Source organism: Dama dama, chromosome 27, assembly GCF_033118175.1.
Source record: "Dama dama isolate Ldn47 chromosome 27, ASM3311817v1, whole genome shotgun sequence".
NCBI classification, from domain to species: Eukaryota; Metazoa; Chordata; class Mammalia; order Artiodactyla; family Cervidae; genus Dama; species Dama dama.
Genome location: NC_083707.1, coordinates 24,876,198 through 24,888,758, shown reverse-complemented (window position 1 = coordinate 24,888,758; position 12,561 = coordinate 24,876,198). Strand labels below are relative to the sequence as shown.

Below are 12,561 nucleotides of genomic sequence, written 5' to 3'. Positions count from 1 at the left end.
ACCATCTATAAGTGATGGTTCCTCCGTGTGTGTCTCTAACCCCAGCATTAACTGTGTGATACGTGTGTGTATCTGAATTTTGCATGCATGCATACCTTTAAGTTAGTGAATCCAGAACTACATTTACCATATTTTTCCTCAAACCATCTCTTTTATGTTACCAATTTTAATTAATAACACCACTGTTTACCTCCAGCCCCTGAAGCAATTCTAACCCGCTTCTACTACCTCATCATACACAGCTAGTCCGTTTCTGTGTTCTCCTGATTTTTGTCCCCCACATTTCTTCTCAGGTATCTCTTTTTAGTTTTTTACTTTTTATTTTGATGGGGTATAGCCGATTAACAAACAATGTTGTGATAGTTTCAGGTAAACATTGAAGGGACTCAGCCATAAATATACATGTACCCATTCTCCCCCCAAACTCCCCACCCATCCAGGCTGCCACATAATGTTTAGTGAGTTCCCTGTGCTATATAGTAGGTCCTTGTTGGTTATCCATTTTATATACAGCAGTGTGTAGATGTCCATCCCAAACTCCCTAACTATCCCTTCCTGCCATTCTTCTCAGCAACCGTAAGTTTGTTCTCTTCTCATGTATTTCTTGAGTCTTTCTCTGCATCCCTTCCTTGTCGTCATTGCTTTGATGAAGCTCAGGTTATCGTCCCTGCAGTCAAGGACTGCAGGCTCCTAACTGTTGTGTCTTCCTGTAGAAGTGTCTCATTCTGGATCTGTCCTCATATGACAGCAGGACAAGGGCATTTCCTTCCTGAAAGTCCCTTGGGGCTCTCCATCATGTCCTGCATGGAGTCTGAACTCCTCGCCATAGAGTTTAAACTGAGGTATAAACGTCATGCATGGGCTTCCCTGGTAGCTCAGCTGATACAGAATCCACCTGCAGTGCAGGAGACCCTGGTTCAATTCTTGGGTCAGGAAGATCCCCTGGAGAAGGGATAGGCTACCCCCTCTAATATTCTTGGGTTTCCCATGTGGCTCAGTCAGTAAAGAATCTGCCTGCAATGCAAGAGACCTGGGTTCAATCCCTGGTTTGGGAAGATCCCCTGGAGGAGGGCATGGCAACCTGCTCCAGTATTCTTGCCTAGAGAATCCCCAAGGACAGAGAGCCTGGAAAGCTGCAGTCCATGGGGTCGCAAAGAGTCGGACCTGACTGAGCACCTAAGCACACGTAAGTGTCATGCAGCTGCCATGGTATATGCCTTGCCTTCGGAATCTGATCCCAGCCCTGTTCTCCCTCCCACTCACTGGTTGGAAATACCAAATAATTCTGTTTCTGCAGACATGTTCAGTTCTTTCCCTATGTGCCTCCTGCATGCTGCTCTCTCTACCTGGAATGACTGCTTTACCTCCATTTGATTAGATTAGCAAAAATGTAAAGATTTTATACTGTCCACCCTTGACTCAGGTGGGGAAAGTAGTTACTCTCAGGGAAGATAATTTGGAGATAGCTATCAACATTTTTTAAAATGCTTTTTTGATGTAGTAGTTCTGCTGTTTGGAATCTATGCTAGAGGAATAGTTACATTATCCCTACTGTCTTAGTCTGTTCAGGCTGCTATAATTGCCTGGTGGCTCAGATGGTAAAGAATCTGCCTGCCAGGCCGGAGACACAGGTTTGATCCCTGGGATGGGAACATCCCCTAGGGAAGAGAATGGCTACTTACTGCAATATTCTTGCCTGGGAAATCCCATGGACAGTCTCTTTCATAACAGCACTGATACCATGGGTGATGGCTCCATCTTCATGATATGATCACTTCCCAAAGGCCCCAGCTTCAAGTAGCATCACATTGGGGATTAGGTTTCAACATATGAATCTGGGGAGAACGCAAGCATTCAATCTATAGCACATATACAAGGAGACGTATATATTGGTTCTTCGTTGCGGAACCAATGAGTTTTAATGAGTAAAATCAGATGCAAGCTACATGTTAAATAATAAAGAAGTTTAAAAATTACAGTACAGCTTATCTACTCTATAGGCCAGTGGGAACATTGCATGATTATTAAGAGCATTTAATAGTCTGTGCAACATTAAGAACAAAAAATATATTCTATAGGAAACTTTATCATTAAGGTTATTAAGTAAAAAAGCATGCATCTACTGTTATGCAATAACAGCTCTCACTTCTGTTGAAAATAAATTTAAAATACAAAAGCATAGAGTTGAATCTATACATATATCCGAATAAAAATAGGAAAAGCTCTGGGAGAAAAAAAAAGCATGGTACATCATTAATAGTCATTATCTCAGAAGCAATGGGTGTCGTTGGGAGAAGTTGACAGTGATTTATTACTTTTTACTCTGTATAATAATGTACCTTTACACTTCCATATAATTTCCGTGTATATATGGATTTATGTGTGGAAAATGTTTAAACCTTAATATAAGCTGAAATAGGGAGAAAGATCTAATAGAATTGGAGAGAAGATAAACTGTGGGTTAAAGAACAAAATTATCAATAGTCTTTATTTTTTCTGTTCTGAAAATTTTGAAAAATATAGCAAAATATCGTAGACCAACAAGCACCAGCTGGAATTAACAGTTGTAGACATATTGTCATATTTGCTTTGGATTTCTTTTAAATAAAGTCTGGCAGGAAAAGCTGGAGTTCCTTTGATTTCCTTTTTTACTCAGAGTTAATCATTGTTATATGTTTGCTATATACCATTGTGGCTCAGAATTTTATAATTTCACTGTGTATATATAGATTAAGTATATCTATGTCTATAGTTATGTTCTGGTGAACATTTAATTTACTGACAGTTTTTTTTACCTCCTAAAAAATAAGGACTGTGAATGTGAGTTGAGTTTTTCTAGGGACTATACCAAAAAGTGGAATTGCTGATCTGTAAAGCATGCACACCTGTTTTGTTTTGTGTTTTTTTTTTCCCCCCTCTAGATATTGCCAGATGTTTTTCAAACTGGCGGTGTCAGTTTATATTCTCACTAGAGTATTTCATAGTTCCTATTTCTGGACGTCCGCAGCCAATTTCTGGTATTGCCATGCTTGAAATTTTGTTCTATTCTGTAGATTATGAAATGTTAAGCTTATCACCAGTCCCTGAATGTTTTCTGAGCATCTGAGTCTGACAGGGCCCTTATGAGGGGGACACAAAGAGTCTTGATGAAGCCAGAGTCCTATGGCGCTTATTGCCTTTGAGCCATGAGGTATTAGATAGCCCAGAACTAAATGCTACAGTCACAGGACAGGCTGTGATACCTACAGAAGTTCAGAAACCATTACTACAGACTAGAGAGTTGATTAGAAGTTTTTAAGAGGTGAAGGGGAGCCTTCTTTGACAAATAAGTAGGAAGAGAGGCGAAGAGACAGGTGGCATGGCTAGAATGAACAACATGCCAATTGTCCAGCCATTTGTAATTGCCCTTGAATCCTTAACCAGAAAGATATTAGTAGAACTTTCATTTTAAAGCTATTTAAAACTTATCACATACCTTTAAAAATATTTATTTAATTTTAATTGATTGATGATTGGTTTACAGTATTGGTTGGGTTTCTGTCATACATCAACATGAATTAACTATAGATGTATATACGTCCCCTCCCTCTTGAGTCTCCCTCCTACCTCTCACCCATGCCCAACCCTCTAGGTTATTACAGAGCCCAGTTTGTGTTCCCTCAGTCATCCAGCAAGCTGCCATTGGCTGTGTGTTTACATATGTTAGTGTATGCGCATCCATGCAGGCTTCCCTCGTGGCTCAGCTGGTAAAGAATGCACCTGCAATGCAGGAGACCCCAGTTCAATTCCTGGGTTGGGAAGATCTGCTAGAGAAGGGATAGGCTACTCACTCCAGTATTCTTGGGCTTCCCTTATGGCTCAGCTGGTTAAGAATCCACCTGCAATGTAGGAGACCTGGGTATGATCCCTGGTTTGGGAGGATTCCCTGGAGAAGGGAAAGGCTACCCACTCCAGTATTCTGGCCTGGAGAATTCCATGGACTGTATAGTTCATGGGGTTGCAAAGAGCTGGACACAACTGAGCGGCTTTCACTTTCCTGCATCCAGGCTACTTTCTCCGTTTATCTCACCCTCTACCTCTTCTCCCCAACCCTTGTCCATATGTCTGTTCTCTGCGTCCACGTCTCCATTGCTGCTCTTCAAATAGATTCGTCAGTACCATCCTTCTGGGTTCCATTATATATACGTTAATATACTGTTGGTGTTTTTCTTTCTGATTTACTTCACTCTGTATAATAGGCTCTAGGTTTATCCACCTCATTAGAACTGACTCAGATGCATCATCATCACCTATTTTAAACTCATCGTTTTACAGAGGAACACATTGAGGCTTAGAAAAATGAGGTCAGCCTCTCAGTTAGCCAAGTGTCAACAATAAAATAAGCAGGGGATTTGTTGGGTTATTTAACATGGACATCCAGTTGGTTGACCTTCAACATGACTAGAATAATGCAGGAATCCAAGTGATGCCATCATTTCCTCCATGTTTTCTTCCTCTGTTTTGCTCTGCTTGGCTGTGGTTAGTTTTGTTCTTGGTCGGCTCCCTCCTTGTCGAGGTGAAGGTAGTCACTAGTTAATATTTTTTTTGTCCCTTTACAGCTTATGTTTCTACTGAAAATAATGTATGCTCATTCCCTTTATTTCTATATGCTTCCCCAAAGATACTCAAACTCCTACCATCTGGGCAGATAGTTACCAAGGCTAGCCTTTCTGATGAAGTCAGGACCATTTCAGTGATGGCTAAACTAAAGTAAGGAAACTTCCTAGGAGAAGGGAATGCAGAGCGTGCAAATATAATATAATATGGCTACTACGTACCCTGTGTGATATGTTGGCTGTTTGATACACATGATTGTAGTCAGGAGTTTAAATAGACTATGGAGGCTATTTGGGGTGTGGGTGTTATGTCCACAGATCCGTGATTGCAACAGTTTTTATAGCAGTGATTACGTTCATTTCAACGAACACCTTCTGAGTGCCTTGGGATTGCATGTCTACTTATAAAGGATAGATAAATATGTGTCTGTCCCCCGTGGCATTCCCAAACTTGTTGGAAGTTGTAAGGGCAGGAGACTTAGACGCGTAAACGGTTGTCCTGAGAGGAAACTGCGGGATATGCAGGGTGTTGAGACTGCCGTACAGTGAGGTAGGCACCCTGGTATCACGGGAGATGTCACCATACAGGTGGTAGCTAAGCATTTTATTTTGAGTGATAAATGGAGCAAAGAGTGGGATGCGTTTCCAGGCAGAGGATGCTGGAGGAGCCAGAAAAGAGAGATGGGAAACTGCAGAGGCACATGGTTTACTGAGTGGCATCAGATTAGAGGAGAGTAGTCTTGGGGTCGGGGAGTGATCTGAGAGCTGGGGAAGGTGGAGATGAAGGAGTCGCAGATCCTACCCCTACCGTAGCGGATCCTAATGACTCTGAACTTCCTTTGAAAGGGAGTGAGAAGTACTGATTGTAAAGAAGCAGTCAGTCAATCTGGTGTATGTCACGGCCTGAAGCCTGAGCAATATTTTATTTGTTTTTGTTTTTTAAATAGGAACATGGCCCTGGCACCACTGGGTAGATGGAATTGCAGCAGGCAGATATTGAAGGCAGGGGTAGGGCTAGGGTTTCTAAAACTGTCCTCTTGTGATGTAAAGATTGTTTGAATTAGGATGTGAGGAAGGAAAAAATGTAAATTGACAGATGAACTTTGTTGAGGCAGAATAATTCTAATAGTATAAGAAATGCTTCATTTCTGGGTGATGAAGAGGAAGACCATACTGATTGAGTGAGAGTCAGGAGGAAGCTCTACGCTGGGAGAGATGAGTATGATGATTTTCATTTCAGATAATATAATATTGCAAATATATAGTATTTTCATTTATATATGGATACTGTTTGTAAATTTTTCAATGCTGTTTAAAGTACCTGGATGCTTTTCAATTTTGTAAGTCTACACAGGGAAGAATAATCACACTCTGTTATTTTTTCACAGAGAAACAACTATTTTATATACCTTTCAAATAATTTTTAAGCATCTTGCTAATAAAATTAAATGTTCCTGGGAATATGACCGCTAGGTGCTATTTCGTCATGACCCTAACCATAAATATAGTTCAGCATTTCCTCAAGTATTTTTCTTGGCATACTATAATCAGAGATGTTGCTACATACTATTGTGGAGAAGATTTTTAAATTATATATGCTTAGGAAACAGTGAGTTAAGCAGGTTTCTGGAGTTATGTAAGATTTTTCAGAGATTTTAGTATACATTGTTAATGTATTTGCTGAGTTTGCAAGAGGAGAATGCATTTTTTTCTGAAACTCCTTTGACAGTTTTTTTGAGCATCACTTGGAACTAACATCCCATAGCACACATTCAAAAATGCTATGGTATTGGCCACTACTAACACAATGAGAGAGTATGAATATAAGCAGCTACAAGTAGAATACAGAAATTAACATTTCGATATGAACCTGTTTTATCATACCAATTGTACTTGCAATGCTGTTCTTTAATATATGAAATCCGTTGTTTTATTTTGGAAGATATGTGGTTTTTCTGGCTTAAGTGAAACTACTCTGTTTGAGACTACAGTTGTAGGGAAATAGTATAAAGTCCTGAAGAGCCATCAAAGACAATCGGTTGGCTGCCTCTGCGCTGGAGTTGGTGATAGAATAAATCCACAAATGATTGCATCTCAAGTGCCTCCTTAGAATAAATTAGGGATAACATCTAAATTCCAAATGATTTTCTTCATTTTGTGGCACATGCCTCAAGGCTCCTTTCTCCTGAATCCCTTGTCATTTCATGTGTATTCAGAGAATTCAGTTCAGCCCAGCCTACATTTCTGTTCCTGTGCAAAGCACTGTCAAGAGTGCAAATTTATTTCAAGATTAGCTTCACATATATAATGTGCTCAATAAATATTTATTCAACTAATGGATTGTGTTATTCTTTAATGATCTAGTTCCACAAAGAGGCATCTCAAGTATGGGTCTGAATTCTTAACCATATTCTCTCAAAGGTCTTTCTTCCTTCGTTTTCATAGGGTAGCATTACCTGAACAAGACAACCAACAATGTCATCTTCTGTAACCTGGTTCTTTATATTATTTGGAATTTACCCTAGGGGAGTCATTGTTATAGACAATATTAAGTGAAGATGAAGCCAACATCTTATTCTTTTCTGGCATCTGGCTTTCCTTTGTGTGTTTTCCTCAAGTGTTATATATTCACTTGTGGTATCCAAGGTTAGTTAAATGGAAGAAACAACTCTGTAGACAAAGAATTGGGGATTGTCCAAAGAGCATGGGTGTTGGAATCAGAGTAGAATTTGGATTTAAAATGTATCACTTAGTTGTTACTTGATTACACTCTGAGTCTTAACCTCTCAGCCTTGGTTTCATCTGTAAAACTAGGGATCATGCTTACATTTTATGGGGACTGTAAGGAATATAAATAATAGTGTAAAAGCCCAGTCACATTAGAGATGCTCAATAAATCGCATCTATAATAATATATATTTTTAGCATCTTTTCTCTCTACTAAATAAGTTATTTTCAGCATTAATCACATGTGAAGGGCTATGGGAAAGAAATGTATATACACTTGCATATCTTCACTTATTTTTGCTATGAAACAAAAATGAAATTAAACAAAATTTTACCTGAATCAGTTCTTTAAACTACAGAATATATAATTTCTTTCCATTTGCTATCCTTTGTATCTCTAGATGTTGGCTACTTTGAGGCATAGTAGTTATCATAATTGTTGTTGTTCAGTTGCTAAGTTGTGTCTGATTCTTTGCGATATCATGGACTGCAGCATGCCAGGCTTCCCAGTCCTTCACTATCTCCTGGAGTTTGCTCAAACTCATGTCCACTGAGTCGATGATGCCATCCCACCATCTCATCCTGTCTTACCCCCTTCTCTTCTTGCCCTCAATGTTTCCCAGCATCAGGGTCTTTCCAGTGAGTCGGCTCTTCGCATCAGGTGGCCAAAGTATTGGAGCTTCAGCTTCAGCATCTGTCATTCTAGTGAATATTCAGAGTTGATTTCCTTTCATAATAATTCATTATTATTATACATAGTAATAACTATAATTTTTAAACACATACAATATGCCAGACACAATTCTAGGTGTTTTATGTATTTCAACTCATTAAATCTTCAGAATAATACCCTATGAAATAGTGACTTTTGTCATCCACATTTTGTAGTTGTGAAGCCTGAGACCCATAGAAATGAAGTCTAAAGTCATAGAGCTAGTAAATGGTCTAGGCTCAGCTGAACTTGGGCTAACTGGCTCCAGAAGCCAGAGTCTTGATCATTGTACCGAATTGCCTTTCCTAGTGTAGCAGTGTAATGTGGCCTGTCACGACACGCATACAATTGCTGGTACCCAGCTATCCATGGGTATAACCTTCCCTTAATGTCTATAATCAAAGATAACCAGTTCACCTCATATTTTACTTTGAGGTCTTTAAAAATTATAATTTAGATTATATGCTTTAGCTTACATTTTTATAGGACTATTTCTTAATTTTCCTTATAGATACTATTCTAAAATAATACTGAGCAAACTTTTGTCCTTGTATTGATGTTTTGAAATTCTTGTCTCCTAAAACAAAAGGTCTGTTTAGTGAATATGACTATAGGAATCACTGTAGTCTATCTAGTGGTAGCTTCGTTGTGTCCATAAAGTGGATAAAAGGTCTAATAAGTTCAAATGCCTGTTTATATTCCCCAAAGAATATAATTTTACATTGTTCAAGCCTATCAGAGATGTGTCTTTAGGTTTGGAGTCTGAAACTGTTTCTCTAAATTTAAGAATTGTACAACATATGTCGCTTGATAATTATTTTTTGCTTCAATGTCCATACCTAGTAAAAGAGTACTTGGGACTATGTTTCCAATTTTACCCTACAGACACATTGAATAATGAAAAGCATGTAGGTATTCTTTATAAAGAAATATGCAAAATATCTTCCTTTTAAATGACTCATCTCTTGAATTAATTGGTTGTTCCTGTTTATTTTTGTATGTTTATGTGGGGTTTGAAATCAGACTAGAATTTAGATTTCAGCCGTATCTCTTAGCTAGTTGACTACAGTGAGATTCTTAACCGCAGTCTCAGTTACACCTGCAAAACTTGGAATCAAACTTACATTTTATAACTTTAATCTTTGTTATTTGTCATAAGTCAGTGCCCATTAAAAAACTTTCACTAGTGATCTAAGAGGTACTGTGAAATTTGAGATGCTGTCCTCATCATTCAAATCAAATTTCAGACTTTCTGTAGGTCCTTTTTTGGTCTAATATTCTGTGTGCTGAGCTTCTTCAGATAATGTATATGTATATAGGACTCTTAACTTTCAAGTTTTTTTTCCAATTATTTTCAAGGGTTCCAGACTAACAGTATTGTTTCTCAGAGTAAGAAGTTAGTTTGCATATACACCCATGGCTGATTCATGTCAATGTATGGCAAAAACCACTATAATATTATAAAGTAATTAGCCTCCAATTAAATAAATCAAGTAAAAAAATAATGATGTACTCAATAAATGCTTAATATATTTGCCTTTCAAAAAAATAAAAAGAAGTTCATTTGGCCTTGACTTTCTAGGATAGTTTTTAATCATCTAGGTTACTGATTTATCAACTGGTATAAACTGCGCGTATGTGTGGTTAGGACTTTTCCACGTTCCATGGTAGAAATAGCTTTTTCTTCTCTACTAGTAGTGACTTGCCCATTGAATATGTAAACACATGCATAAAGCCAAGGGTGCATTACTTGTTTTTCAATATTTTAAAAAACATTTTTGGGAAGTATAACGTATATAAAATGAAATGACCAAATCCTAAGTAAACAATTTTCACATAATGAACACTAATATTCTGTATAAAGAACTGAAACATTACTTCCATCTAAGAGGTCCACATAACTTTCTCTTAAAAATATATTCTTTAAAATTAAGACATTTTCTCCTGGCTCTCAACACTGAAAATACTTGAAGCATTATTAATTTATTTTAAAGAATGAATATAAAATTGGTTCAGTTAATTTGTATTAGTAGGACTTAGCACAATAACTGATGAATAATGCTGCTTAATAATCACTCCTTAAATCTGTTGAATTTTTAGACTTAACATTGTTTAGGATTACTTTTTTCGATGTTCCCCGAAGTACAAAGCAAGATTTAAAACTGTTTTCAGGAAATAGCTTCATCTGAAATTTTTATGAAGAGATGCTTAGTAAAATAAAGTAGCTTAAGATTTGGATTACTTAATTATTGCCTTGTAAAGCATTATTAATTTTCTATGGAAAGGAATGACGTTTTCTTTGTCGTATCTAAATATCCTTCCAATTGCATTCCCCAGGTATTTTCTCTGGTTTTTAAAATTATTAAAATAGGCTATCCATTCTCTTCACCAAGTGTGCACTATTAGTAAAATTTTATATGTTCTGTCAACAATTTGATGTGATAAAGCAACGGTTTTTCTGTAGTTCACACAGCACTGGGGCTCTGCAAAGCATCTCTGGGGGTTCTTTGATGTCTAGACAGCTTAAATTATGCCTGCTCCCCTGCCTCCAAATTTCACCCCGTTCTGCTTCAGGGGTTGTGGGAAATGAAAACAAGCCAGAAGGGTTCCACAGCCCTACAGCCTAGGGAGGAAGACAAACAAATAGAAGAAGCTGTATATCTACCCTGGCAGGTGTATAGGGAAGGGCCCGGTTACAGGGCATGGCAGAAAGAAAGGAAGTGGGGACAAATAGTGTCCTGATTGTTTATTTCTAATTATATTCCCAATATGGAGCTATCAATATATGAGCATTGTGGAGAAAAGGAAAACATTATGGAAGTGTAGGGAAGAAAGTGGAATTCACCTTTTACTCCAGTCCTCCAGAGTGTACAGCCAAATCTAAGAGTTTGGTGTGTTTCTTGTATGCTGTCTTATTTATTGAAATAGTGAGATGTAGAATTGCATTTTAAGCTGGAAAACTAACTTTTTTTCCCTTTTTTCTTTGTTTTCTCTTTTTATAAATTGGGATATCGCAATTCTTCCAATTCATCCTTTTAGAAAGTAAGTAACTTTTGAAATTTTAGAGATTTTTGAATTAAAATGTTGATGTGTTATTATTTCATATACAGTATACACAGATACATAGTCTATTCCAGAATTTTTGCTTTTAGATTCTGACTTAGGCAATTAACTCACATTGTGAGCAAATATTTTTTAATTTAAAAATAAGGAATGTTACATAGAAGATGTCTATGCTAAGAATACAGACTTTTAACACATATTTGCCTCATCTTTTTTCACACCCACAATAAGACATTGTGTTTTTTAATATATACAGATATATAAATATATATTTATATCTTTCTTAAAGCTGGCCTAGGTATACTTGCTGAATCTCTCTGAATATTAAAATAATAGAAATACATCAATGAGACTTTTATTTATCCTTGTTCAATGGCAGTTACTTAGGACATTCCCTTTTTCAGGGAAAGCAGTCCATAATTTCTAGACTCTGTGGCAATGTTGAGAATGATAGCAATAAGTAAAGGTATGAAAGATTTTTAAAATTCACTTTCCTATATATATGCAGTGGATGAAAGTTACTTTCTAGTAAGTACTTCATCTTTCAGTGCTAAAGTTTTGCAGTTTTTAAATGAATGGGCTGTTTAAATTGATTTTTTTTCTATGAAGAAATGCAATTGATATGTTTAAAACTAAGTGACTAATCAGCCTGAGTAGTAAAATTTACATTTGATTGCAAAATATTTTTAATTCTTCTGAAATGCAAATGTATAGCTTTCAAATAAAGCAGATTTCCTGTTTGTTTTGGGGAAAATTACAGTAGTCTTTGAGACTTTTGGATATCTGTGTCATGTGATTATAAATTATATATTTTTAAAATATTTCCACAGTAAATCTTGAATTTATTGAGTTATTAAACAATATAATTTAATAATATATTCATATTCAACAGAACTTATTATTTATATGAAACTGGGTATTACCACTTATATTTGAAGCAGGCATAGCATTAAACCGCTATTTAGTAGTCAGTTTATCTTCCACACTTATCTTTGGTTTACTGTACCTTAGAATATGTAAATTATAGTGATATTAAATTATGTTTGTTCGGTATCTTTTAGTTGTTTTTAAATCTGTATTCTCTAAAATGCTAAATCTGAGTTCTTAAAATTGTGTGTATTAGGACGTTAGCAAAGAAGAACAGGAAGAATGTGGGTGAGGTTTGAAAGGTGCACAATTAGTATTATTAAGTTTTATATTTTAAAACCAGCTACATTGTTTCATTTATATGTATAGGGTTCTATTTTACTTGTAGTGCTAGCATTTTCTTGCCAGGTCCCTACAGAGAAATCTGTGTTTCTGACAGTTTCGCCAAATTAAAGCTCCACAAATCTGGTATAATAATTCCCAGCTTCAAATTGTCTGTGCTTTTTCTGAAGAGAATAATGATAAAAATACATATTTTACAGTGTTCAGTGTAACATGTATAGCCTTGTTTATCTGAAATTTATTCATGGACAGCTA

General features: G+C 36.7%; 1 protein-coding gene across 1 annotated transcript in view; it reads left to right on the top strand.

Annotated features, from left to right (window-relative positions):
- ASXL3 (ASXL transcriptional regulator 3) overlaps positions 1–12,561 on the top strand; it is a 187,866-nt gene that overhangs the window by 57,599 nt on the left and 117,706 nt on the right. Inside the window, exon 5 of the mRNA XM_061130910.1 lies at positions 2,922–3,017. Coding sequence (XP_060986893.1) covers positions 2,922–3,017 — 96 coding nt within the window. The remainder of the gene's footprint in view (positions 1–2,921; positions 3,018–12,561) is intronic.